This window comes from Zonotrichia albicollis, chromosome 6 (assembly GCF_047830755.1).
Source record: "Zonotrichia albicollis isolate bZonAlb1 chromosome 6, bZonAlb1.hap1, whole genome shotgun sequence".
Classification (NCBI taxonomy): Eukaryota; Metazoa; Chordata; class Aves; order Passeriformes; family Passerellidae; genus Zonotrichia; species Zonotrichia albicollis.
The window spans coordinates 32,474,842-32,501,690 of NC_133824.1; the positions used below are offsets into that span (position 1 = coordinate 32,474,842).

Genomic DNA, 26,849 nt, shown 5'->3' on the forward strand with positions numbered 1-26,849 from the left:
TCTTCCACTTTTCTGGAGTACTTTGGCATTTTTACAAGTGCCCTAGATTTCAGAAGAGCCAGAAAATAACTGTGCTGATGCCCTTCACATACAGTGAAATTCTGTGTTAGAAAGTGGATATTAGAAACCATTCCACTTAATTTCTTTCTTCTGAGACCAATCCTCTGTTCACTTTTACCAGCATAGGGTCCCTGGAAGGTGGACACCCAACAGGTCATTGCTTATCATGGGTGTCACTATGAGTATCCTTTAAAAAAGTGAAGAAAGATACTTGTCTTGTCCTCGAAGTTAATAACAGTTGAGAGTATAAACAACAACATTGTCTTTTACTAAAACAAAGCTGAAGCCTATTCTTTGGCATAGGTACTCCCTAATTCAATTAAGTTCTGTTTTTTATTTCCATTATCAAATTAATGTACATTAATGAAGGTCAAAAAAGGTAAACTCCTGTCATGCATTAATAGTCTATATTCAGTGTTTGCCCTGTGTTATGTTTGCATACTGATTTCTGTATCGATATCCCACGTCCATCTAAGATAGCGTGTCTAAGACAGATGCTGTCCATGTGGGTCTTGGCCATCACCAATACTGATTGCAAGTTGAGAGTATTAAATAGCATGGCTGTTGCAATCCTGTCTTCCAAGGCTGGAATGGCTTAGAGAAGATAGGGTACTTGGGTAAATGAGGCCATAATGGTAGTGATCTTTTTGTTCATTTTCCTCTTATGGGCAGCTTAGTAATGGTCATGAAAGAGAAAGAGGTCAAACAGCATGATATTTACTCCTTCATCTCTAGGGTTTTATATTTTGTTTTACTTTGCCATGGAATATAGGCTTGTTTTCATATGCATGGCAAACTCTAGTTGCTCTAATGATATATACATCAGTAAATATAATTTATATATTTGTGTATATGATTATACTTTTGTATGTAATTGTATATTTAGTTAAAGTAGCCAAAATTATTCATGCTTTAGACAAAGATCCTGGAAACCGGGAGGCAGAACACCTAATGGTATTACTAATACCACTAAGCTGATCTTAGTTACAGTATAGCTTTACCAGACCCAGTGAGAAGACAACTTAATTCTGTGAGAGAGAACCATGTCCCATAACTGAGGTAGAGCCTCAACATAATTGTACATCCAAGAAAAGACATAATAAAAATAAGCCTAATATCCTGCCCATGCAGAATTCTACTCCTCTGACTTTGTTGCATACTGCAGTTCTAAGAGACTGTAAACACATGAAAGAATATTTTTTCAAATTAGTCTTTCTCTTGCTTGCTCAGACTACCATCCAGACACTGAGCTGTGGGACATCAGGGCAGTGGCATTTTTTCTGTGCATGAATTGTGTACTGTCGGCTGTTCTTGCCCTTAGCAGATAATAATTACAAAAATATCCCATAATTCTCTAGAGAGAAATCAAACTTGCTGTTAGTCATTGACACAAACACTCTCTTTAGCATGTGACCTCATCGTGGGTACTGTGTGCAGTTCTGGGACTCAAAATTTGAGAATGGTGTTGAAGTCCTCAACTGTATCCAGAGTTTGGCTTTCCTAGGTTGGGAGAAAGTAGGCTGAGGGGTGACCTTATGGCTCCCTACAGCTTCCTGAGAAGGGTAAGTGGAGTGGGAGATACTGATCTTTTCTCCTGGGATCCAGTGATAGGATGCATGCAAGTGGTTCAAAGCTGCACTAGGGGAGGCTTAGACTGGACATTAGGAAGCATTTCTTTACAGAGAGCGTGGTCCAACACCAGAACAGTCTTCCTAGAAAGGTGGCTAATGCCCCAAGCTGTCAGTTTTTAAGAGGCATTTGGACAATGCCCTTAATACCAGGCTTTGACTAGGTCAGCCCTGCACCTGTCAGGCAGTTGGACTAGACAGTCACTGTAGGTCCCTTCCATAGGCAATAGCCTTTTTTACTCTTTTCTATTCCATTCCATTTCTAAAAAATTCTAACTGTGATAGCTCCAAGATGGAAATCTGTAGGTTACACTGTTTTTTGCAAATGGGTACAGTTCTAAGACAAATGCTGTGTATTACAAAAGTGCCTGCTGAGACTTTAAGATGTGCTAATTGGTTTGATGTATATGTCCAAAACCAGATTGTACTAGTGATTATCATTTTTGTGTATGGCATTCTGATACAGCAACTAATACAACTTTGTTACTGTTCAGGGAAAGAACATAGAGACTATTTGTTGTTTTTCTGGGGAGATTTTCTGTGCATTTTCTATTATGTGAGAAAATCCATAGGTAACTGTTGTTATAGCTCAAAAAATAGTAGCACTTGAAACCAAACCCTAGAGAAGGCATGACTATGTACAGCTGCTGTAGAAGCTGTGTTCATGGCCTCCTGTGTGGATGACTGTACCTTAATTACTCAGCACAGTTACTGGCAGGCCTGAAGCCAGGGGCCTTACTGCTCCAGAGATAAGGGATAAGGTTCCCCATGGTACGTGGCCCGCAGACAGCAGCTCCTTTGCAGGTGCGGGGGGAAGTGCTGGTACCTCCCTCTGTGTTGGTAGAGCTCTTCCTTTCCTGTTCTTGTCAGCTTCGTCATGTAGCATCTGGTACTCTACGAGCTACTCTCGACAAGACTGTTATCAGCTTTTGAAACGCCTTTTCTTGTTCATGGTGCTGATGCTATTGTTGATGTTGTGTTCCAACACCAGGTGAATTTCCTTGTGGAAGTGCTATTTTGAAATTTTTTTTATTGCCAAACAGCTTTAATAGGACAATTTGATGCTCTACAAACCAATGAGGGGCATATTATTTTACGTGCTGCACCAAATAAACAAGAGGCAGACAAAGACGGATCGCGCGTTTCAGGCTGGCTTGGCCCTCGCAGCCGGAGGAGCTCTCGCTGGTCTCTCGCTCCCGGGAGCCGGAGGTGCCGCTCCTGCTGAGGGCCTGGGAGGCCGGCAGGGGTAGGGGCGGTGGAGGCGGGCAGGGACTAGGCAAGCACGCCGAGTCCTCCCCGACCTGTCCCGTCGAAGGCGCTGCCCCTGCCCCTCTGCGGCGAAGGGTGGCGGGGACCGCCACGGCCGGCGATCTCGGTGCCGCTCCGGGGGCAGGGCCGAAGCCGCTGCCCCCCGTTCCCGCCCCGGTTATGAAACCGCGGGGGAGGGGCCAGTGCCGGCCGCCGGCCGCGGCGGAGCCGGGGGAGCGGAGGCCGCGGGAGCGCAGGTGAGAGCGGGGTGGGCTTTCCGCCCAGGCCGCGGGGCACCGGGCCGCGCCTGGGGCTGCGGGGCGGCTCCGCGCCAGGCCCGGAGCTGCCGGAAGGGCAAGAGCCTGCGCCGTGCCCGCCGAGCTATATTTAACACGGGCAGATATCCGTGACGGCCATTGAGGAATTCTAAATAAGCTCAGCGAGAGCACAGGCTCAGTCTAGGGATGCTCTGCGGGAAGGCGCTGCCGCTGCGGAGGGCGTTCGGCGCACGGCGCGATGGCAGCAGAGCAGGCCGTGGAAGGCCAGTGCTTTTCCTCAGGGGCCTGCTGGTGTTTTGGCCGGCATAACCCGGGACGCGAGTGGCAGAATCCCACCGCCGTCAGAAGAGCAGTTCCGGTGTGGTTGTCAGGCCGTGCAGGAGCCCAATCCAAATACCAGGTGGTGGTTGTGAGGAAAAGTGGCCATTATGCAGGAAGTACCTTCTGAGCCCGCTTGTTGCAAGGCCAGTCAGCCCTGGCCATCGTCACAAAAATTCTGACCTTTTGCTTAGCTGAATCTAAAGAGCTCAGTGTGAGTTACCAGAGAAACACTTAGGGTATTACATGGTTTCACAGATGTACTTTATGCACATCTTTGGGTTTTGGGCTTAAAAGTCTGGTAGAGACACATCTGTCAAAACTTAACCTATTACTTTAGGATACGTTAATTTTCATATGTGAGCAAAGAAGATTTTATTGAACATGTTTCTCTCTTCAGTAGAGAACAACAAAAAGCTAGTGTCATCCCAATAAAAGAGGATACAGGTCTAATCACTACCTTCAGACTAACTGGGATATGTTCCATTCCAGTTTTCCTCTCTATCCTCTGGGTAGAAGTGTATGATGGTCTTACCTTGCATGTTTTGTTTGCCTTCAGTGGTGAGACAGAATGGCTCCAGTCAACCAGCCAAAGGACAAGAAGCGTGAGAGGGCATGTCAGCATTGGCCAGAAGAGGCAAAATCAGCTGGGAAGAAGAAACGGGACTATGGAGAACGAGGGAATGAGAAACAAGAAAAGAAGTTGTTTGTGAGAAAAACATCTAAACCCTCAGGGAAAATTGGTAACATTTCTTCAGGTTCTTATTCTTTCTCCCTACCAGTTTTACAGCAAATAGCAGTTGCTGACTAGTGACTAGTTGAAGAGGAAGAATGCCAAGATGCATGTTCAGACATGAGTGTTCAGATGGGGTTAGATGTCCCATCTCGGCTGTTCAAATGGCCTGGTAAGGCTCTGGATGGCCTTGGGCAGCCCGCGCTCGAAAGGACGAAAGGAGTCTTCAGATTTTTCAGTTCTTCAGTGTTGTTTATTAATTCTTATCTGCAATATTTTCTCCTGGCCCGACAGAGGTCTGCACAGCAAGCCAGCCATGGGCACTCTGACCTCCCTCGGGGCGGCCGCTTATTTTTATACCAAAAACTACTTGTAAGATATTTACCTTTTCCTCCCAATACCTTTCACCCTTATTGACAAGTGCACATTCAGTAAGAACCAATCTCAAAGTGCCACCACCACCATCAAAGATGGATGACAAGAAGAAGAAGGACAGGACACACCCTAATTCCTCCGTCTTGTCTCCTAGAACCCCCCTGTACTGAGATTCTAAAACCTGTGTTTTCACTCTATAATTAATCTATCCCTTCACTGCTTATCCCCGTGTGATCCTCCCATCCTCATACAGGTGTGGCATCCCGTGCAGGATCAAAGTCGAGCCACCAAGCACTTCTGGCAATGTTCCAGGGCTTCTGAGCCCCCCCAGGGGTTGTCTCAGTGACCCTGGACATCAGGAATGATGTGCGGAATTCCCACAGTTAGATGTTGAAGTAATAGGCAGACTTGTGTTGGGGTAGTACATCCTCCAAGTTTTTGTCTAGTGAGTGTGTGTGCATGCATGGATGTTTAAGTTTTGAGACTCTATACCCCTTGATAAAGGCCCAAAGCACTGAAGATGCTGTTACAGCTCATTTGAGGGTGGTCAAGTTTTATGGAATTCCTATATTACAAGATCTCTGCTTTAGTGTTGGACAGACCAGTCTTGGTAGTACATTCTTACTGTCATGCAATTCCAAATGCAGTTGTTAGTTTTAAGGCTGGTGTCCCACAGCATCCAGTCTGAACTGGTATTTGAACCCCATTCTTTTCCTGTTCTAAGTTTTGCTGCAGTAAGTAGGAATACTTTCTACCTCTGTTCAGATTATAAAGGACAGAATTTCCTCTAATTACTTCTGCTCATGTGCATTTTTTTCCTTTAGTGACTAACTTACGAAAAAGACCAAATCTTAATGATTTTTGATGTCATGTGGAGTTGTGATTAATTTCTAATATACTGGAAAGTTTAATGCTTTGCATTTATTGAGGAAGTTGTCTAGACTTTATCTACAGCAACTTCGTAGAATCATTTAGGTTCAAAAAGACCTTTAAGATCATAGAATGCACAGCACTGCCAAATCCACCACTAAACCATGTCCTTGAATGCCACATCTGCACATTTTTGAAAATATCATTAGGAATGGGGACTCATCCACTTCCCTGGGAAGCCTGTTCCAATGGTTGACAACTCTTTCAGTGAAGAAATGTTTCATGATAGCCAATCTAAACCTCTTCTGGTGTAACTAAAGACCCTTTTCTCCTTTCTATCACTTGTTACTTGGGAGAAGAGACCAACTCCCCTCTTGCTACAGCCTCTTTTCAGGTGGTTGTAGAGAGCAATATGGTCTTCCCTCAGCCTACTTTTCTCAGATAAAACCTTTAATTCCATCAGTAATTTAGGAGATCACTAGGGTTACTGCCATGTGGAGATACTATGTGTTTTCTGTACAATTTTGGCTTAAGGATCCAGAAATTACTGAAGTGTTTTTCCAAAGTCAGAGATACAGGGATTCTATGATTTTGCACATTTCCATTGTGTGGTCTGTAAGTCCAAACTTGGAGAAGTTAGCAGGGTGAACAGTGACTGTGGAGGCAAAATGCTCTGTTTGAAAGGAGTTCTGTCTATAATTGTAAACAGTTAAAACATCTTCTGTAGTTAATTTAGCTACGTGATTTTATTGTAACTTCATGACCTGATTTTTGTATTTCGTGTCTGCCATTCCTGTAAGATACTTCAGAAAAATGAGGCTAATGATATTTTTCCCTTAACCCTTTCTTAAAATGATTAAGACCTTTGTATATGAGCTTTCCCGTTCTGTGTTCCAGTTTGTATGAGTTTGGAATTCTTTTTCTCCTGATGCATATATGACAGTTTCTGTTTCTTAAAATTAAACCACCTTTTTAGAGGGTTTCTTTCAGCTGATTCTAAAAAGACCTGAAGCTTTGTTTCTTAATAAGTTATCCTTCATTATAAAATGGAATCTGAAAAAAAAACCCTCAATTTCTCTCACCCCTGAAGAAGGAACTGTGGATACCAATTCTTCATTAAAAAAAAAGCAATTAGAATAGAAATACTTATGTAACTATTTCAATAAGTGTGACAAGTGTTCTCACTGTGTGAACAAATAAGTGTGCTTTTCTGCATCATTGCATTGAAGAAAGATTTAATTAGGTTCTAATCATACAGGATCATCCGTGTGTTTTCTGTCTTCTGTGTTTGTTTTTTTTTAAATAAGTGTCCTTAAATGAAAATAGCATTTGTGTTTCTTAAGAAATGCATTTGACATTTAGTTTGCCTGGGACAGCCCATTGTTGTGGGGATGATTAGATCACAGACATGGAACTGAACAGATCTCATTTTTACGTAAAGGCCCCTCAAGACAAAGATTTGGAACACGAACAAAATCTAGAAACAAGCTGTGCTCTCAGCAAAAATCACTCACAACAGAAAGGTTTTCAGGCAGTGAGGCATCAGCAAGTCTATTATCAAAAATAAAACTGTAAGCAGACTGTATGGGCTACAGCGTGAGCACAAAGAAAGTTCTGATTCACAGCAGGCTTTTCAGGAACTGTGTGGGAGCTCATGTTGCCGTACTTGGGAAATTTTCAGGTGTTCCTGCTGATCACACATGTGACTTTTCTTTTGCTGTATGCAGGTTCTTACCACTTCCCATGGCATATTTCCAAGTAGCTGGGTCTTTGGATAGCAGCATTACATTTTGGGTATGAAGCATTGAAATTGTATGTTGTCCAAGAGGTGCACCACCCACCTGTGGCATTGCTTTAGTCCTTTCCTGTTATCTTTGATAAATCTATGGGAAAGGAAAGGAAGGTTTAACAAGAGGAAGTATACAAAAATCTCTGGTGGCCTGTGGGATGCACTGGACTCCATAATTGCAGAAGCTGCTACACCCTAGATGTGTAAGAATTATTTAGAAGCTTTTATCTCGTGGCTGAAGCTTTTCATGGATGTAGCAGAAAATGCAGATGTCTTCCTATATTGTTTCTATTGAATGAGCATGACAGGTGTTGCTAATCAGTAGGTTTTACTCTTTTCCTCACTGGCAGGTTGCAGTGGAGGTGGGTTTGTGATGAGAAACAAGAGAGTCCTTCCCTCTCAGCTGGAGCGGCGATGCAGCATTGTTCATTATGTCTACCAGAAAATGCTGGGAGGCTCCATTCAGGCACAGCTCAGGCAGGTGAGGAGTGTATCCTTCAGGACCTGTTGGACATCTCAGCTCCCTACATCAAAAGATCTTCAACACAAGCAGAGGAACTTTAAGGAGCCTAAAAAGTTCCCCACATACACAGTTTGTGGCTCCAAGTCTGGTGCACCCTTATGTTTCTTAATCCTGTAAAATGGAAGAGCTGAGAAGGCTTTCCCTTTTGGTTGACTCAGCCCTGCCAGTTTTTATCCTCTGTTAATTTTGTGCTTCCTTGAATCATATTTAAACTTGTCCACTCTCCCTGTTGAGTTATTGCATAGTGATACTTTTGCATGCTCATCTGACTCTTGTCATATTGTTCTTGTATCCACTCTACTTTGCCAGTCTTGTCAGGTTAAGTGTTGATTTTTTTCCTCTTCACAGACATAGTCTTCAAGTCCATAATGTTTTACTGTTTTGTAGAGCCAAATACCTTTCATTTGAAAATTAATTCTTCCTGTAACATCCGTAGGTGGGAAGCACTTGGGCGAGCTTTGTTGTTAAGATTATGTGTGAACATATTAACATTAATGACAATTAGAAATTGTTAGCATTCCTCATTCAGAGAATCTCAGGGATGCTTGCAAAAGTCATAATTCTCTTTATCTTTTGTAACAGAGATTGGAGCTGGCTTTTCTGCGTTCTCTTTCCTCATACTGCCTCTTTCGAAGAGCAAGTCCCTTTGACAGGAGAGTGACATGTCTGGAATGGCACCCAACACACCCCAGTACGCTAGCTGTTGGTTCCAAGGGTGGAGACATCATCCTTTGGGACTGTGAAGTACTTGCTAAAACCTGCTTCATAAAGGGGGTAAGCCTCTGGATGTGAGGAATGGGTGGGAGAGAAAACTGTAGTACTATCAAATACTGCAGATAAAAACTGAGGTTTGTTGTGAGAAGCACATAAGGGTCTTGGGTTTCAGAGTAGCTCATTATGGGTGGGACTGAGATGAAACAGCATGTCTGTTCCCAGACTGTTTTAGCACTGGAGAGAACTGAGGTGTGGTGATTAAGTTCATAATGAAGCAGCACTTGGTCTGTGCTCAGTGGAAAATACAGCAACTGGCAAAACCAAGGGATGCCAGAAACAAGTAGGCAGAGAGGGTCTGTCTGGTTTAGGTCTCGATCTTTCTCTGCTCACCTTTTATTGTGGCAGATGAAGAAACATCTTTGGGGAGAAATAAGGTGCCTTCATCTCAACAGAAAAACTAAGATAGAATGAATGGTGTGTGCATCTGGCATACCCCCTCACTGCTGTATTCAGCCATTTCCATTCCAACAGGGAATCAAAGACTTTGTACCTTTTATCACCCTTCTAAGTTAAGATAGATACACATTGAGAGGTCTGTCCTCCAGAAATTCCAGAGTCACCTTTCTCTTTTTGTAAATAGTGTGGTGCCAGACAGCAAGGGAGTACCTTGCCTGGGGACTGAAGGAATTGCAGATTTGCCCTCTAGGAGGGCAGCTCCTGGTTTAGACAACCATCACGTTAGAGGCTCTTTCCTGCTTAGAGGACTGTGGTGTGTTTCACTGTTAAAGACATAGCAGTGCCTGCAGACTTACAGAACACACTTTTCTCCTTCCCCATCACTCAGTGGATTTTTCTTTTGTTCATCCCCTTCCTTATAGATGGGAGCTGGAGGGGCCATCACAGCAATGAAGTTTAACCCTTTTAACCCTAGTCAGCTGTACACTGCGTCAGTTGCCGGCACTACCACCCTGCAGGATTTTAATGGCCATACTGTCCGGGTCTTCACCAGCACCGAGGACTGGGAGTAAGAATACAGTAATGCTTTGGGCCTCTGTGTCCTGCTGGCAGAAAGCACTACAGAGAGCAAGAGAAACAGACAGAGATGTGTTTGTCTCTAATATGTGAGAGCTGGGCTTCCTCTTCCCCATATACATGTCCTTTAACCTCTGAATTTCAGGGAGGCTCATTCTTTTTATATTTCCTTGAAATGGGGTAGTGGGGAGGAAAGAGCTTTTCACAAATGGGGAGGGACTCTTTGATGCTGCTTACTTCCTGTTGTACATGAGTGAGTAGGGATCCAGTTGATTTCCTTACTTGTGTGTTCTTAACACATCAGAAAGCTCTGTGCCCTGGGGACTGTCTAACCTCTTCATCTGCTAGCAGTGCTGCTTGATGTCAGGTGGTTTTTGAAGGACAATTGATAGTTCTCTCCATGCTTCTCCACAAATACCACTGACTTCAAGCAGTGCCTGCCATTAGGGTCACGCCTGTTCATCCCACCAAGCTTCTGGTGCTTGTCTAAAGCACCAAAATTAAGAGTCTGGGTTCCTTCAGTAGTGAGTGAAAAGAGGAGATGAATTGCTAAAAGCAGCTGTCAGAATTACTTTCTCAAGACTGTTGTTTTTTCTGTGGACTCATGAGGAAGCCTGAGATCTTCAATTAGTTACTTGAGTTCTGTGCTTGAAGGTAAGTGAGAGAATTTGAGTTAGCTTTCACTTTACTTTCCCCCACCTAATTCTTTCTGAGTGCAGCTTTCATGGTTACTTTTTAATTTGTCTGTTCACCTGCAAGTTTGTAATAGGGCAGAAGGCGAACCCAAGTCATGCTGGGATGACTGGTGGGGTGAGCAAGGAGAGATAAACTGCATCCTGAGACCTAAGTAGTTGTTCTGTGAGCAGCAGATGGAGTGCACTTGAGTAGCAAAGAGTTTGGGGACTCCCAGGTAGCGCTCTTTTCTTCTGTCTTTCCACTTTTCCGCAGTAGACCAGCTAGGAGAAAACAACATAACAACAATAACAATACAACATAGAACATAACATTCCTGCCATGGGGTTAGCATAAGTAAGATTTGCACTTGGCTTTTGCTGCTTGTTGGTACCTTGAGAAAGACCAGATACAGCACTGGAAGCAGCCTAGGGAGCTAGTCAATGTAGTCTCTGTAAGAAAAGGTTGGTGCTGGGCTATGAGATTTTACATGGTTTATGCATGGAATGGTGCTGGTGTTGCTTGTGATCTCTTAAGCATGGTCTGAGCAAGGTAGTTCACTGCAGATTAGTCCTGCCTCCATAACAGAAGCAGCAGTCCTTGCTGCTAATGAGGTTTGCAGCCCAAACTTTGAAGGCTCAGAATGTATGTGCTCGGATTTGAAACAGGTTAGAAAAAAAGAGTTCTTGTGTATGTGCTCTGCCAGAAGGCAGTGCTTGTATCTAGAGAAACTGACAGTGTGTACAAGGATGTGACTGTTGAATTAAGATTTTCATTTTCACTCTAACCTTGATGTCTCTTGGCTTTGTGTGTATTTCAGAAAGGGCCAGGAGATTCTCTCGGAGACATCAAGTTCAGTCCTTATGAGGCAGAGAAGCTTTATGTGGCATCAGGTGATGGCACCCTAAGTCTGCAGGATCTTGAGGGCAGAGCGGTGCAGGTGATCTCTCGTGCCCTGGACTGTGGCCATGAGCATCATAATGTTTGGTGAGAAGAGGGCACTGCAAGGTTAATTCTCTGTTCCTTGGGGTTAATGCTGTGTTGCTTCATCTCTGCTAGTGTTAGGAGACTCTTGGTATGAATTGGTCCCATGGGGGAGCTTGGAGACAGGGGGTTGCTAGGCAGCCACAGGGCACGTAGGCTTTTCCATTAGCTGAGCGTGCTGCCCACAGCTTTGCATGTTACTTTCTGGTGATGCCATCTCCTATCTTGCAGATACTGATGGCTTTTCACTTGATGAAGTGTGAGGTGAGAAGAGCAGGGTAACTTCCTTCTCTTCATTGTTGTCAGTAGTCTGTTTTGTCAGTGGCAGCTCAGGTACCGTAAGGAAAGCCACGCCACATTCCTTCACAATCTGAGTTTCAGTTTATTGAGTTTACTCCGTGGCCCTTTTGCAGACTTCAGGCTCATCATGTTAATTTCCATGGTCTTGAATTCTTAGAATAATGTATCTTGCAAGTGAAGCTTTTGCAACAAGTTCCCAAAGGACCCCAGCTCTATTCTCACTGCCCTTCTCCTGGGAGAGCTGGCATTAAGACATATGTCTTGATCAGATAAGTTTCTATTTAGTTTTGTTTCCTGGAGCATGAAGTTGAGACAGTTTGATGTGCAACTCTTCAGTCCAAAGCTTCTGTCTTTACTGCTGCTTCAGTGTTTTGTGGAAAATGTAATTTTAAAGCTGTTTCTCCACATTTGTCAAAGTCCCAAGGATGTTCTGATCTTTCCCAAGGTATTTTCATGTGCAGGCACCAAGTGGTTCTTCAGCCTCAGTTATGTTCCACTGTTGCAATGTGTTACACTACAGCTAATAAGCACTTCACAATGACTTTGAAGTTGTTTCACATTCAGTCACAGACAAAACATTGCTGATAAGCTGTCCTTCTTCCTGATACTCAGACTCATACCACCAGGCAGGAGATTACAGTTACAATCTGTTGCAGTCTCCCTTGTCAGGGAGGAGATGTGAACCAGAACTCCACTGCCTTCAGTTTCTTGTAGGAGCAGCACTGATTTGTGTCTTTCCCTCTAGTTGCTGGTACTGCAGTGTGGACGTTTCTGCAAGCTGGAATACCGTGGTGACAGGTGATAATGTGGGCAATGTGGTCCTGCTCAGCACTTCTGGTGAAGAGGTTTGTATGGCTCCATGCAGCATCTTCTCTACAGAAATCTTCATGTTCATGTGCTTTCCTACTCTACAGGGACCCTGCAAAGAGGAGCAAGCTGACTTGCAGCTCAGGAGATGAGTTCACTTATTGGCTGGGTGGCGAGAAATCCTCCACTTCTGCCACCCAGTAGACATTTTACATTGTTGAGTATAATGGTAGTAATTTCTAAACAAGGAATTATTACCTGTCATGTGCTGCCCCTTCCTTAAGAGTATTTACTATTAGCCAGAGTAATTATAGGGTAACCTGAAGATGTGAGCACCCTCTGCCAACAACCTTCACACTTCCAGAAACTTAGTGCCCTGATGGGAGTAATTTAGGAGGTACTGCTTTGCTGTGCACCCTTCCATGACCTGAGGGTAGGCACGGAGCAGCAATGCAGTGAATGTTGGGATGGAAATTGCACTCCTGCCGTTGGACACGAGAGGGCAGGCAGAGGCGCAGACTGTGAGTCTGGAATGTGGTGAAAGAGGAGAGAGTACTTGGAGTGAGCCCTGCTTCGAGTCCCTGCTGTACTGTCACACTGGCACTACCCTCTCTGCTGCATGTAAGGGTAATGTCTGTAAAGGTTTGCCACCCAATGATCTGTGGCCAGAGGCAGCTGTGCAAAGCAGTGGGCAGAGTCAGGAGTGCTCCAAGTGACATGTCCATATTCAGTGTCAGTTGCTGACTTACTTTTTTTTCCCCTTGAAAGAACGTGACAGTCTTTTCTGCAGTAGGGAGATATCCATTATTCTAGAGAGGCTAGGCCAGCTTCAGCCCTTAGATAAGAGATAACCTTTTGGCTTTGTATAGAAATTTATTCATGGCCACTTTGTGTTTTGTTGTTGTTGTTAATTGAAATATTTGTCCTACCTTCATGTTTCTTTGGTGACATGTTTCTAGAAGCCAGTTATATCTTCTCTCACTTTTTTTACTTAAATGAAGGTTTTTTTGCTTTTCCACACAAAGCAGTTCCTTCCATCTTGTTATCTTGGCAGCACATTTTCTCTACATGTTCCAGTTTGTTTAAATCTTTCTGCAAGTGAAAGTCTGGCACTGCTTAAGGTCTTCCAGATGTGATCTTGCTTTGTACAGTGGCACTAATATTTCCCTCCATGAAGGCCTGAGCTTGTGTTTTCTCTTGGCTGTAATAAATTGTCAGATCAAAGTTTTTCTAGAATGAAATAGCTACTTCCCAAGGTCATTCTTTTCCTTTGTTGTTTCCAGTGAATACACTCTTGGTGAACTGTAGAAGATTTGTTACTCTGTAAATGTGAGACCTCTTTACTTGGCACTAGTAGATTATAATTTCATTTCTTTACTCCAGATCTTGGTTATTTTGTTCTACATGATTTTCTGTTTGCTGCAGATCTGGAAGCTGAAATTGCACAAGAAGAAAGTGACTCATGTAGAGTTTAACTCCCGATGTGAGTGGATGTTTGCCACAGCATCTGTGGATCAGACAGTCAAAATCTGGGACCTCAGAAACATCAAAAACAAAACAAACTTTCTTCATCTGCTTCCACATGAGAAACCTGTCAATGCAGGTGAGTTAAGGATTTCATTGCATGTTCCATTGCACTGGATTTCTGCAGAGAGTCCACTCGGCTCAGCTTTTATTGTGGTGGCAGTATTAGGTTTTACTCAGATTCCAGGTTGCATGGTAATTAAAGCAGGGAAGCTGTTGGGAATGTGTGGCCAGAGGCAGGGAGGTGGCTAGGAGGGCTGCTGCAGCACCTTGTTAAGACTTGCCATACAAACTGTCACACTGTACCTTAGAAGTGAGTTTGAAAGGAGCAGTGGATGAGATTAGAAAACTGAATTTATTGGAGCAATCCCTTTAACAAGAGAAGAGAATCGAACTCAAACCTCTGTTTCTTGGGTGCAACTTTACCAGTTGATGGAAGTCCAAACTGCACGTATCCATCTCATTATTCCACTGTCTTTCCATTTTGAATGAGCAAGTTCCTTTCTTTGCAATGTTTCCTCCTGTGATTCTGAAATGAGAAAAAAATTTTCTTCTTAGGTAACCCAGCATGGTAGGTTTCAGCTTTCTTTTTGTAAGAGTTTTGAGTTTGTTTGAGACAGGTAGTGTCTTGTCAGAGTCTTACCTATTGGGACACACAGCCATATTCACATCTCAGTTAAAGAAGTAGTGATGGATTTTCAGTCAGTGAAATGTGACACATTTCTTGTCAGTCACAGCATTGTGATCTTTAGTTTGCCTTACTGTCCCACTTCCCTAGCTTACTTCAGCCCAACACATGGTGCCAAGCTTCTGAGCACAGACCAGCACAATGAAATCAGGGTTTACTCATCTTCAGACTGGACCAAGCCACAGCATCTGATTCCACATCCACATAGGCAGTTTCAGCACCTCACACCTATTAAGGTGAGTTAAGTCTAAGAGGAGCATCATGCTTAGTGCTAGCAGCTATCTGCAAATCAAAAATGGTCTGATTTCTGGTCAAGATACTACACTGGTGGGTGGATATTTACACTGCTGCAGCTCCCAGTGGAGCAGTGTTCCTCAAGCTGTGGGTGGGATATAATGAGTTGCTCCCAGCGTCAGTTGTCTGGGTTGTGTCAGTGCTGAGCTCTGTCCCTTTCCCTAAGCTCTCCATGCCTGTTTCCTGACCAGGCGACGTGGCATCCTCGCTATGAGCTCATAGTGGTAGGTCGCTACCCAGACCCCAAGTTCCCCGGGTACACGCTGAACGAGCTGCGCACCGTGGACGTGTTTGATGGAAACACCGGCGACATGGTTTGTCAGCTCTACGATCCAAACGCTTCGGGGATCATCTCGGTGAGCTGAGGGCTGTCAGTGCCACTGCTCTGCCTCTGGGAAGGAGGCATGGCTTAGGGACTAGAACAGTATCCAGTTTACTTGTGACAGACTCATGCTGCCATAGGATATGGCTGCCAGCTGAAACTGCTGACTCAAGCAGGGCTAGCCCATGGTCCTTTGTGGGGTTTTTGTGATACTCTTAGGGAACACTTTTTTCCAGATGGTTTGTTGCTGTTATATAAGCTGTGGTGCTCTTATGACTGTTACATAAGCAGTGATGCTCTTACAGACTCTGTGTTTTCATTTTCAGCTCAATAAATTTAACCCTATGGGAGACACACTGGCTTCTGGCATGGGTAAGTGAAGAGAACCTGGGGCACTAAATGTGTGGGTTGTAGTCCCAGGAAAGGGCTGGCTTGTTATTCCATGCCATCCATGAAGCAGTAGAAGAAAACAATGGAGGGGGAAAGCCTTTTCCTGCTAGGCTGTACCATTTCCCTTTGTTTAATTTATCTTATTTCCTAGGCTGCAGAGCCAAGTTTAGTCAGCTTTTCACAGGCTGTGTGGGACTAAGTTAGCTGGCTATAGATTTAGGTCTTAGACCTGTGACAGATGACACTAGAAATTGTATATTTCTTAGTTAGATCAGATTTCCATGGCTATGTGGATACAGCATCTGCAGTAACTATTTTTGCATCCTCTATACTTTGGAAATACCTTAGAAAAAGTCTTTTTGAATTTCTGGCATTTAAATGACATAGCCTAAGATATTATGATTGATGCAGAGTTTCTGATATACAGTATTTAATTTTTCTTCTCAGGCTTTAATATTCTGATCTGGAACCAGGAGGAGATGGCAGCCAAGAAGCATGAACTTCTCTTGAAAGCCATGACAAACGAGGAGATTGAACCATGAGAGAGCAGGGGATTGGAAGCTGGAGTTCATCCAGACGTGGAGGGCAGAGGCAGGCAAACCCTGACACTAGCAAACCCAAAAGCTAAGTTAATGTCTGGGGAGCTGCAGGAGATGAAAACAAAAAGCAGTGATTCTAAACCGCAGGGAAGGAAGTAAAAATAGATGGATCTAGAGAACTGCTTTAGTATTTTGATCCTTTCTGAATCCCAGCATACAAATTGTTGGCAATGGGAGTATTAAGCTGTGGAATTAGACTTTGTCCTTCCTCCCCGGATCTGATGTTGCTTCCCTGATCCTCTTGGCCTCCCTTTCTAGAAAGTTATGTCAGTACTTGGTTCCTCCAAGTGGAGTTACTACTCATTTTCTGAGGCACTAGGAGAACTTCAAAGATGTTCCCAGATCTTGCTGAAGTTACTGCTTTCAGCCTACCATATCTGTTTGTCATCACTTGTCACAGGTTCCCATTTCCTGTAGTCTGCAGAGGAGCAGCTTATGACAGGGTCCCCAGCTTGTTCTAGTCCAACCAAGCTGAGAAACCATTTGCTAATAGGATTGACATCCTGAAAAGATGGAATGTTCACAGGGGTGAATTCATGGATAGCTTGGGTATCCTAGGAAACACCAAGCTTTCCCATATGCAAGCTTGGAAAACGTGTTGGTCAAAACATCAGGTTTAGCCTGTTCTCTGCTTGCAGCTGAACCACAAAGAATGGGATGCCAGAGGTCTCTATCATTGATTGCAAGGACAGTATGGAGCTGGGCCTACTGATTCTGTAGTTTCTATTTTCAGTATGGAGCTGGGCCTACTGATTCTGTAGTTTCTATTTTCAGAGTTCTAAGCTGTTTCTTGCCAATGATTAGGCATTTTTTTAACCTATGCCTATGTGCTTCAGAATGTTTGGTAAGAGTGTTATAAAACAAATGAGGGATTTCTTCCAAATACCCCTGCTCAGAGCCAAATCTCAAGACTGTTGTTAAAGGGTTAAGTTTTGCTTTTTCTACTTTGTTTACAAGGCTGCTGCTGTCTCAGAGGTTGATGGGATGGGATGGGCTCCAGGCCTGTGCAGGTTCTTCACATTCATGTTTATAGTTTTGCAATATTAATATCAATAAAATTTTGTACTAAACTAAAATTCTTTGATAGAGTGGCTGCTTTGAGGATACTGCTGAACTGCTTTTGTAGGGGAGAAGTCTGAAACCTTTCTACAGGAGGGCTGTGAGACATAGTACTGGGTCTGCAGCAGACCCCTCCAAGTTGGACAGGATGCATCATAAGCTGTATCCCTGAATAGCTGCTGCAGTCAAAACCAGTTTATGTCAAATCTCCCTGTGTGATGTGTGGGATTGTGAAACAGGGAATTCCTTTAGGGGGGTATGCTGCAGTAAATTCTGTCTGCTTTCCAACACTGAGCACAGTGGTGCTAACCCTGTGAACTCCTAGAGAAGAGGAGAAGAGTTCAGTGAGAAATTGATTTTAATAATGAAATGTATTGGAACAAGTACAGAAAGTCATTCACAGTCAAAATGTCTAAATCATCATAAAAATCTTTTCTGTGTATGTGCAAAATTTGGTGCCTTTAAAAATAACAGGTCTGGTCCTTCTAAATGTACTTTCTATTACCTCTTTCTTGTGCCTGTTCTCACAGGCAGTAGCTTTTTCTTTATGACTGTCTTGCTGTGGAGGAGACCTAGTCTGTATCTTCAGAGGACAAAAAGGTGAGGAAGATGCTGAGAACAGCAAGCTGCTTCTGCTGATTTAGGGTTCCCATGCTGGCAGATGCTGATTACGGTGTGGAGAAAAGTCCCCATGGTACTCCTTAGGGGGAACAAAAGGAAATGTTTGTAACCTAAGAACTGGCTTCTGCATCCAAGAGGGGAAGGGAACTGCACCAGAAAGGGAAGTAAAAGTAGGAAGTGAATGTGCAGTTTCACCACGTGAAGAGCCTGTGCTTCTGGTGCCTGCTGCTGTCTCATTTTCTGCCAAAAACTACAAGGCAGGTAGTGAGCACTTGGTGTGAAGGTCTCTGCAGCAGCTGCAGTGTGCAGAGAGGCCAGGCTGGATAAAGAATCACACTTTGGACAAAATGCCCAAGTGTGTCAAATAAAGGAATCCATACTGGCCTGCCAATTCTGATCCTTAATGTTTGTTGTCCATCCAGTAGAGAAGATAGGAAGAAAAACTATAGAACTTGGCATTTAATCTAGTCTTAGGTAAACAGCTCTGCTACATCTCTTAATTACAGCATAAAAACATTCTGCTGGTAAAGCATATTCCTTGGGCTGAAATCTGGACTGCCTGGAGTACTGGGTACTCCCTTTAATAGGTCCTTGAAGTTCAGATGTGGGAAGTAAAATTTAAACTTGGGATCTTTAGACAGAAATCAGATTTCTTATCTAGAGGGACTTTCCTTTCTAGAGCAATTGCACAAGAAATTGAGTGTGGGTTTGCTTCAGTCACAGGAACTGCTCTCTCTCATGAGAGAGCTTTTTTGGGTTTACTCTTGATTCTACTCTGAGCCAAATCCCAGGACTGACTGAAAACTCCTAGGTTTTCAGGCTTGTCCTGATTTCAGTACAGTCCTCTCTTGACCCACAATGTTAAGAGGGGAAAAAAACTCCAGTTGCCAGCAGCAACTACTTGACAGCAACCTCAAGAAACACTTTACATTTCTTCCATCATCTGCAGAAGTTCCCTCTGCAAGGACAGTAGATGAGTATTGGTGCATTGTTGGTGAGCTGTACCCTCAGCTCAAGTTCAGCCTTTCTACCATCAGCAGCTCTATGATGTGAGGGAAAAGCACTCAAAGTGGGTTGACCCTGAAGAGAAATGCAACTGGATGTGGCAGCTGCTGCACACCCAAGCTTCTCTGCCACAGTCATGGTGAGTGGTAACGTTTACAGTCACTTGAAAGGAGGAAAACTTGAAACTGGCCATGTTGGGAACCCCAGACTGGGTAAGCTGTATGAGGACCAGAGCACCACAGAGTATATTGGCTTCAAAGTTAAGGTGTCATTTCCTTAGAGTAGCTCAGTTCTCTTTCTTAGTCATTTCTAAAGGATGTCACCTTTAGAAAGTATCTAGAAATCAAGTCCAGTTCTGTTCTGGGAAGTAAAGGCCAAAATAGAAGAATGCTGAGTAATTGAAGGTGCCCAATCATCCTTAGGGGCAGCACAGCTCCTTCCTACTGCCTGGGAAGGAGTTGAAGCAACTGTCAGGCCTGCTCTTCTCCTTCATTGGAGACGTGCCGGTAGCCAGGGGGCTGAGACTGTATGCGAAAGAGTACAGTCAAGAGGAGGATAATAAGGAGAAGGAGAATGGATCCACACACAGCCAAACCCACAAAGAGTTCTGTAAGGGAGAAAATAAGTGGTCAGCATGGTATCATCCAGACTTTCCCCTTCTGCCACACTCTGGTCAAGCCTGGGCTCACCTGTGTCATGCATGCTGCTTGATACCTTGCATTCCTGCTCCCAGTCCTGGGGCACAACAGGATCTGTGAGTTCCAAGAATCTTTGCAATGGGCATTTATGCTGACAGCCAGGGATTGTCAGTGGGAAGGGTTCCTTCCCACTCTCATTCCGGTAAAACATCTCCACGGAGAAGTTACTGAAAACGAAACAGAGCAAGGTTTTTTTTTCTCTAGTTGAAGTTATCCCTTCCCAAAAACTAAGTGTGTACACCCTTTCCTTTATTCTGGTGGTGAGTTTTCCTCATGAGTCTTCCACTAGGAGCAAGATTGCATGCCCCAGGAGTGGAGTCTAGCCTAGGTGTCTAACCCTCAAGGTGAAATCACAGCAGATGTCTTTACTGCAGCCCTCACCCATCATCCTCTTGGTACAGTTCAAATAAATGACATGAGGCGTATGGTGCTTGGATCTTGTTGTAGACATCTAGAGCCGTCTGCAGTGCCACAAGTGTGGTGTCATGCTGAGAAAGAGGGAAAAAAACCAAATCAGTCACCCTTAGGGATGTGTCAGGGCAGCTCAGACCATACCAGTAATGGAGAAGGCAGTGCAGAGGGGACGTCACCTTTGTAACTTCCATCTGGAAATGGGAGAGGAACTGTACTGCTAGAACAGTAGTCTGTGATGGTGCCAGAGAAGGGGAGGAAGTGAAACAGCCATTTATATACTGCACTGTTTTTCTGAAAATTAATCTCTAGAGAGCAATTTGGAAGAAATGCTTGGCCTTTCAGGCAGTAGGCTGCTGGAAAGGAGACAACTGTATCCACACTTCTGAAACATCATATTTGAGTAGCATCAACCCATCTAGCAAATAAAGAGTGTCTCCTTAAAGTTTGCCAGTCTTGTTCATGAGCCTGAGCTAACAGGAATAAGGACACATTGGGAATGTTCCTCAGAGATCCCAGAAGAATGATGCCAAATACTGCATCTCTCACCCAGTGAGTGGCAAAGATGCATGTCCTGATCACTGCACGGGGGCTGTAGGGAAGCTAGAAAGGGTTAAAACTATCACCAAACCCCAATCCCCTGTAGGCAGGAGGAGATGGCTAAAAGCCAGCCCCAGCTTTAACTTACTGCTGAATAGACAAGTAGTTTTAGGTTCTGATGGGCAGAAGCATTTGCTGCTTTGGTTAGATTTTTCCTTATGTGATCCAGCAGGACACCTGAGGAATGAGAACAGCTGGTAAGAGGCAAAAGCCAGACAGAGCAGCACAAGGCTCCCTCCCTGGTGCACTCACCGCCTTGCAAACGAGCCTTTTCTACCCGATTGTGGATCCCAAACAGAAATTCAAAACCAAAGTCTTTTAGTTCCTTCAAGTGAGTCATGACTTCTGGAGTCACCCATCCAGGCAAATCCATTTTATGTGCTTGCTAGAAAGAGAAACAATATTCATATGCAGGTAGCACAGGTCACAGATGAAACAGAGAAGGGCAGGGTGTCTAGAGACCTGCCCATACTGCTGCTACTTTCCTACACTATTTTCAATATGCAATATAATATGCCCCTTTCCTATTTGTGCTTCTGACCTCACACTGCTATGCTGGATACAAAGAATATATGTGGGTTTTGGTGTTATTCCAGAAAATAGTAATGAGAAGAATAAAGATTGCAACCTAAGAGCTACATTTATGTGAAAGCACAGCTGGAATGCAAGGTTATGTTGTAATTGATACAATAATCTTAGGGCATTAACTTTATATGCAGCTAATTCTGCCCTGCAAATGGCATGCAGTCAAAGAAAAAAACCAGATAAGTGAGTGAACACAAACTCAGGGTTTCTGGTGTAGCTGCACCTGTTTCCCTGGAGGCTCTGAGGACCACTGAAAGACACTAGACAAAGTCAGCAAGTGCTCTGTGGACAGAACATTGGGATGCACCACTGAAAAAGCCGTGTACTCAAACCCAGGAGCCCGAGAACTGGGAACCAAGAGAAGAACTTGCTTTGCAGCCAACCCATTACATGAAAGGATTAGCTGTAATGGCAGAGAAACAGCAGTTGTGGTTTCCCAGCATTAATGAGAACAATTTTCTTTGCCGCATCCCACTGGATTTCCGGAAGTTGAGGCTGACTATCCTTAAGGGCACATTCTATCTGAGTGGTTCAGAGAAATTTCATCAGCAGCTTGGATATTAGTTCTTCATTAATTTACAAAGAGAATCACCGGTAAGTTCAGCTATTTCTTGGACTTTTTTATTGTCTCCATCCAGATAGCAGAATGACTCTACTGGCAGAGGTGAGAAAAACAATCCTCTTCAGGGCACATTTTGCATGACTTACTAAAAAGGAGGAAGACCAAAGAAGCTGAAAAAACCAATCAGCCTGAAGGTACAGTTCTGAGTGAGAAACACTCTTTCCTTAACAACATTCTGGTTTTGCTTTGCGACTGTGGGCTGCTCTCGAAGTTCTTGGGGATTATAGTGGTTGTCACCTGGCCTTCCAGGCCCAATCTGCAAGCTCATTAAGAGACTCTTGAAAATGAAGATCTGAAATTCCTGATCTCTCTGATCAAAGGATTTTTTTTTACCAATACATGTTGATTCACTGTGATTGTTACAAGATAGGAGATGAGATTTGTGATACAAAGGGCAGATTCACATAGGACAATGCAGCTTTGGACTGGAATATTCTCAGCTTGCAGCAACCCAAGCTGCTACTTTACATAGAAAAGTGCAATTCCCTGCTGATTTATCTTTTAAACCCCCAAAATAGTGCACATCACTGTATACCACTGCCAGCAAGCGAAGCAGTCTTGCACACTCATAGAATTAGTGTGACACAGTGTCAAAATGCTTTGGTTTACTGTGTCCATAACTCAATAATTCACCAGTTTGACATGAAAGATCACGCTGTACAATTATACACCGAGAAACGTGTGTGTAACAACTTTAAGTATCCTGGATATGTGACCTTTAGTTTAGTGTTACCACAGCACAGCTAACCCAATTTCTGATTTTGTTTAAGTCTTCATGAGATGTGTTTTCAACAGAAATCGACTCAAATACTGAGTTTGGTGCCCGCATCCCAAATGGTAAAGGGTAACATCTGTCTCTAGAGTCTTTCTCTGACAAAGGAAAATATGTCAAAAACAGATGTGAGTGAACCCCGCTTAACTTAACATTGTTTTCTTTTAGATATGGCATTAAAATAAGCACAGAAAGAAAAGTGATTGATTTAAAAAACCAGAGAGGTAGCGGTATCACCAAGAATAGTCCTAATTAAGGTGCCAACTTAAATAATAAATTTAATGTTTCTTCAGTTTGCAGAGATCTCATTTCTACTGTATTTGACTTAGGCTTGTCAACAGACAAATTTAAGATTTCAGATTGCAGTCATTTTCTAGCGACTTTCAAGAAAGGTAGGGCTTTTTCTGACTCTGACATGATACATATCTGAGCTACAGAGTGGGAGGTTTTGTAGGGTGCAAAAATACGTAATTCCTGGCACATGCATCTAGTGAGTGGGAGCTGTTATTATTCTGAAATTAGAACATTACTTCTAATTGCAGGGTGAAAAGTTTCATGGGATTTTGTAAAATAATTTCCACCAAATCCAGTGAATCCTAAAGACCAGATTCCAGTGGGTGTAAGATGATGGCCAGACTTACTTCACAGAACAGTGTGTCATACACACTCCATATACTCTCGAGAGAGATATCCCGGATCCCAGTCTCCTTTGCCACCATCTCCAGGAATTGCTGTAGGTTGGACAAAAGAGAAAGGTCTTTAGTTTTCTAATCTCATACTGTATTATATGCACTGGTATCCCTTCCCTTTTCTCAGAGCTCTGATTATACAGAGGTGATAATTACAAGCCTAGAAGCACCTTATCTCATGTAAACAATCACTTACCCAATTCTCTTTGGTCTTATTTATGTATTCTGCTGAGTGCCGTGTTTCAGTCTGTAGCTGTTCATACCGTGGACAAGGGGTCAAAGGGAACTTCAGTAGCTAGGCAGAGACAAGAGCAGCCAGGTCACCAAGAATGCTGGAGTACAGAATTTGCAGTAAACATGCACAGCTGTAATGAAACCCTGACTGCATCTATAAACAGCCACAAGTACTGCCTGCTGACATACTCCCAATCATGTGTGGTCTGCTCAGGTGTTGCACCTGACATGTTGAGTGAACCCAGCCCCTGAATTCTCTCATATTCTTCTGAAAATATGAAAACCTCTGCAAGGTAGGTCCCAGGAGAAGTTCAAGACAATCTGAATCAAGACTATAGCAAATATTTTTGGACACTACACTACTTGAGTAATCAATACATGTCTTTGAGATGAACTTACCCTTTCGTCAGACTCAGGGACTGTGTGCACAGGGATAGGCTGCCAGGAGATGTTCGGGTTGAACATCTCTTGTCCTCCTGGGGGATAGAGGCCTGCCAGATTGGCCTCTGCACTCATCAGTGTCCGATCACAGTCTGTGCTGCGGATGAAGATCTGCCAGGACAGGGACAGTGCACCATTACTAATGCTCCTGCAAGTGGTGATGCTCAGGCACAGGATGATGCACTTGCCCAAGAACACTGCCAAGTGCCCTGCAGCTGCTCATGGACAACAGGGGAATGGGAGTCGGAGGGACCGAGCCTGCTGATGTTGGCCGGGACAAAACTGTAAGGACACACACAAAGACAATCTGCTGTCTAATACTGGAGCTGTCTGGTCTGGATCAATGGGATACCCAGGTGCAGTGTGCAGAGGTTGGAGATAGAAAGGAGTTTGAGTCTGAGGAAGGTTCAGAGACGAGGAAGACAAAGATGCAGAAAACTATGGGTACAGATAGGAAATGTGCTATATATGCAGAGCAGGAGACTGAGGCAAACTCCTGCATTCTGCTGTCAGTTCTAGGAATGACTGACTGTGCTCAGGAAAAGAAATGGCTTCTTCAACCCTCAGTTTTTTCATCTGAGAAAAAAAGACAAAAGTGATCTGACTAAGAGAACAGTAAACAAAAACAGGGAGGGCTGGGAGAGAGTTCTGAGCCAGAAAAAGGAGAAATGAGAAAAATACAGCAATGTTCAGAAGGTCAACATGACAAAACTTTAGTATTCTGGAATCTGTGTACTGAAAACAGTTAAGGGGAAATAGAGAAACCAGTGATAAAATAAGAGGACCAACAGGAAATCATAAACGAACATCCCAGGAAACAGCATATTTGATCCGAAATAAGAACAAAAAGCCTGAAGAATGAAATATAATGTAAAGATAGCGATTTTTTAAAGTGTTAGGACAGAATCATAAAATATATACATACTCTTCACACACTCATGTGAAGTGTGACCTCAGAAACTTTACAGTCACAAGAAAAAAACCCAACTGGTCTTTTCTCTGACATCACTGTCTTTGTTTTACCTCTTAACAGTGGCTTGAAAAAACTGACCCTGTACTCATTAGACAGGTTTGCTTTTATCCTTAGTAAGATATGAGATATTTTAAAAGATAAGGACTTAATTCCAGAAGTATCATAAAAACCGCAAGCAATTAAGCCCTGAGTGTACATGCTTTCTTCAGCACCTTTTGCCAGGCTCCAGCTTGTTGCTGAGTCAGGTGACAGACGGTCATATGGTGTCACCCAGAGGCAACACTTCTTACAAGGGAGGTTGCTCAACTTGAGCAAGGGTTCAGGCTTGGTTAGCAGAACAGCTTTTGTTTGCACATCTTGGTTTGTTTTTCTTTCTCAAGCAAGAGAAGGAAAAGAGTTCCAACTTGCAGAAGGTGTATAAGAGTGAAGTATGTTTGGAAAGGAAATACTGAGGATAGTTAAAAGGATCTCTGTTTGAGACAATGCTGGAAGTTTTGCTGATGAAGTAAATGTCAAAGAAAGGATGTAATCTTAACTGTGACAAGCTGGGTTCTTACTGGGAAGTCCTAGAAGGGGAGAAACAAGGAAAAGTGCATGGGGATTCTTAGTTTGCCCCCTCTGTACTCTCAGCTAATTGAGCTCAGATAAAATAACTGAAGTGGTGCAGAGCCTGTAGTGGGACAAGGTCTTGGCTGCCTGCTGTCCATCTGAACCAGCCTCTCATCTGGACACCTGTTCATGTTTCAATTGACTCAGTACCAGTTGATTATTAGTAGAGGTACTTGGGAGGATTTTTTATTTCCTTACTTTTTAAAATCTTTTATAATTTTGTCTGCGCTTAGTACATGGTTCCACAAGGGCTCTGTGACTTTTTCCAAAAGAAACCTACCAGTTTCTCAAGAACTATTATTAAGTGTGAGGACATCCTAATGAGAGAGAGGGGAATGAATAGCTCTGGGCAACTGTCAATACTTTACAGGTGAAAGGAAATGAGAAGGTCATTGCTGGCCAGTAACTACTACTAACATCTACAGGCTCTGGTAAGATTGTACCTCAAGTGCACTGGGGAGGGCAGGGCCAACACGGGCTGCATTCTTGTGAGCTATTGTAACAGGAAAAGAAAATCTCATAAGCTCGAGTAAGAAACAAATACCAGCTACAACAAACATTGCTGTTTAGTTCCCTGGACTTCAGAGTGAGCAGCTGGAACAGTCCCACAACTCTGGTTGGATTTGCCTTCGCACCCCGCGGCCAGACTCAGAGCCTGGGCCCTTCTTCTTCCTCTTGCAGTGGGAACGGGCTAAGGAACGAAAGTACTTGGAGACGAGTCCCGGCGCCGGCGTTCCCCTTCCCAAAGGAGCCACCCGCAGCCCCAGCCCGCGCGGCGCCCCGGGCCCACCGTGGGGCGGCCGAGAGCGCCGCTCCCCGAGGCGGGGACTGGCACTGACCTCCTGCCGCCGGTACGTGTCGCTGAGGAAGTCGCGGTAGCGCCGCCGCAGGGCCTGGCCCAGCTCCCACTGCTGCCGCATCCCCACCTGCAACGGCACCGGGCGTCACCGGCGGTCTGGACCCCGGCCCGGCCCCCGCCGCCCGCCCCGCCTCGCACCGCACCTGCGTGAGCTGCCCGAATCCCTGGGGCCAGGCGCTCTCCTGGTACGGGTCCCGCGGGAAGGCCTTGATGGGCGAGCGGTCTCCGTGCCGGTACACCTGCGGGCGGCACCGCGTCACCCCGGCCCGGCCCGGCCATCCCGGCCCGGCTCGGCCCGGCACCCCCGTGTCCCCCCGTCCCCCTCACCAGCGTCACGAAGCGGAGGCTGCGGGCCCGGGCGGGCGGCGGCTGCAGGCATAGTGCCAGGAGCAGCAGGACGGCGCCGCCCCGCCCGCCCGCCATGGCGCTCGCACACCGCCCGGAACCGAGCGCCGCCGGCCGCCGGCCCGCGCGGACGGCGTTTCGCAGCGCACAGCCCCGGCCGCGCTCTCGGTGCTGCGCC

At 44.5% G+C, this 26,849-nt stretch overlaps 2 protein-coding genes across 7 annotated transcripts in view; one reads left to right on the forward strand and one right to left on the reverse strand.

Annotated features, from left to right (window-relative positions):
* The window catches only part of DDB2 (damage specific DNA binding protein 2), a 50,400-nt gene extending 32,338 nt beyond the window's left edge, over positions 1-18,062 (forward strand). The window contains exons 1-11 of one of the 4 annotated variants that reach the window (XM_074543115.1): positions 2,755-3,193; positions 4,092-4,290; positions 7,650-7,780; positions 8,405-8,596; positions 11,061-11,227; positions 12,270-12,369; positions 13,757-13,934; positions 14,634-14,779; positions 15,029-15,151; positions 15,486-15,531; positions 15,997-18,062. In XM_074543115.1, the coding sequence (XP_074399216.1) occupies positions 4,104-4,290; positions 7,650-7,780; positions 8,405-8,596; positions 11,061-11,227; positions 12,270-12,369; positions 13,757-13,934; positions 14,634-14,779; positions 15,029-15,151; positions 15,486-15,531; positions 15,997-16,091 (1,365 nt within the window). In that variant the 5' untranslated portion in view covers positions 2,755-3,193; positions 4,092-4,103 and the 3' untranslated portion in view covers positions 16,092-18,062. Of the gene's footprint in view, positions 1-2,754; positions 3,194-4,091; positions 4,291-7,649; positions 7,781-8,404; positions 8,597-11,060; positions 11,228-12,269; positions 12,370-13,756; positions 13,935-14,633; positions 14,780-15,028; positions 15,194-15,485; positions 15,532-15,996 lie in introns of those variants that run through there. The other 3 variants (XM_074543113.1, XM_074543114.1, XM_074543116.1) reach the window with 3 other exon arrangements.
* ACP2 (acid phosphatase 2, lysosomal) lies at positions 9,106-26,792 on the reverse strand. 3 transcript variants are annotated; one of them, XM_074543126.1, is made up of 12 exons: positions 26,654-26,792; positions 26,470-26,565; positions 26,307-26,393; positions 23,844-23,996; positions 23,407-23,505; positions 23,163-23,252; positions 20,795-20,927; positions 20,631-20,719; positions 19,913-20,019; positions 19,523-19,698; positions 14,257-14,384; positions 9,106-10,524 (listed from the first exon to the last, which is right to left on the reverse strand). In XM_074543126.1, the coding sequence occupies exons 1-11, from the start codon at positions 26,747-26,749 to the stop codon at positions 14,278-14,280; spliced, it is 1,233 nt and encodes a 410-aa protein (XP_074399227.1). In that variant the 5' UTR covers positions 26,750-26,792; the 3' UTR covers positions 9,106-10,524; positions 14,257-14,277. The 3 variants fall into 3 exon arrangements, with proteins under 3 accessions (XP_074399227.1, XP_074399226.1, XP_074399225.1); XM_074543125.1 differs by having other exon boundaries at positions 9,106-14,384; XM_074543124.1 differs by lacking the exons at positions 9,106-10,524; positions 14,257-14,384 and adding an exon at positions 17,548-19,440.
* Positions 26,793-26,849: the final 57 nt, after the last annotated feature.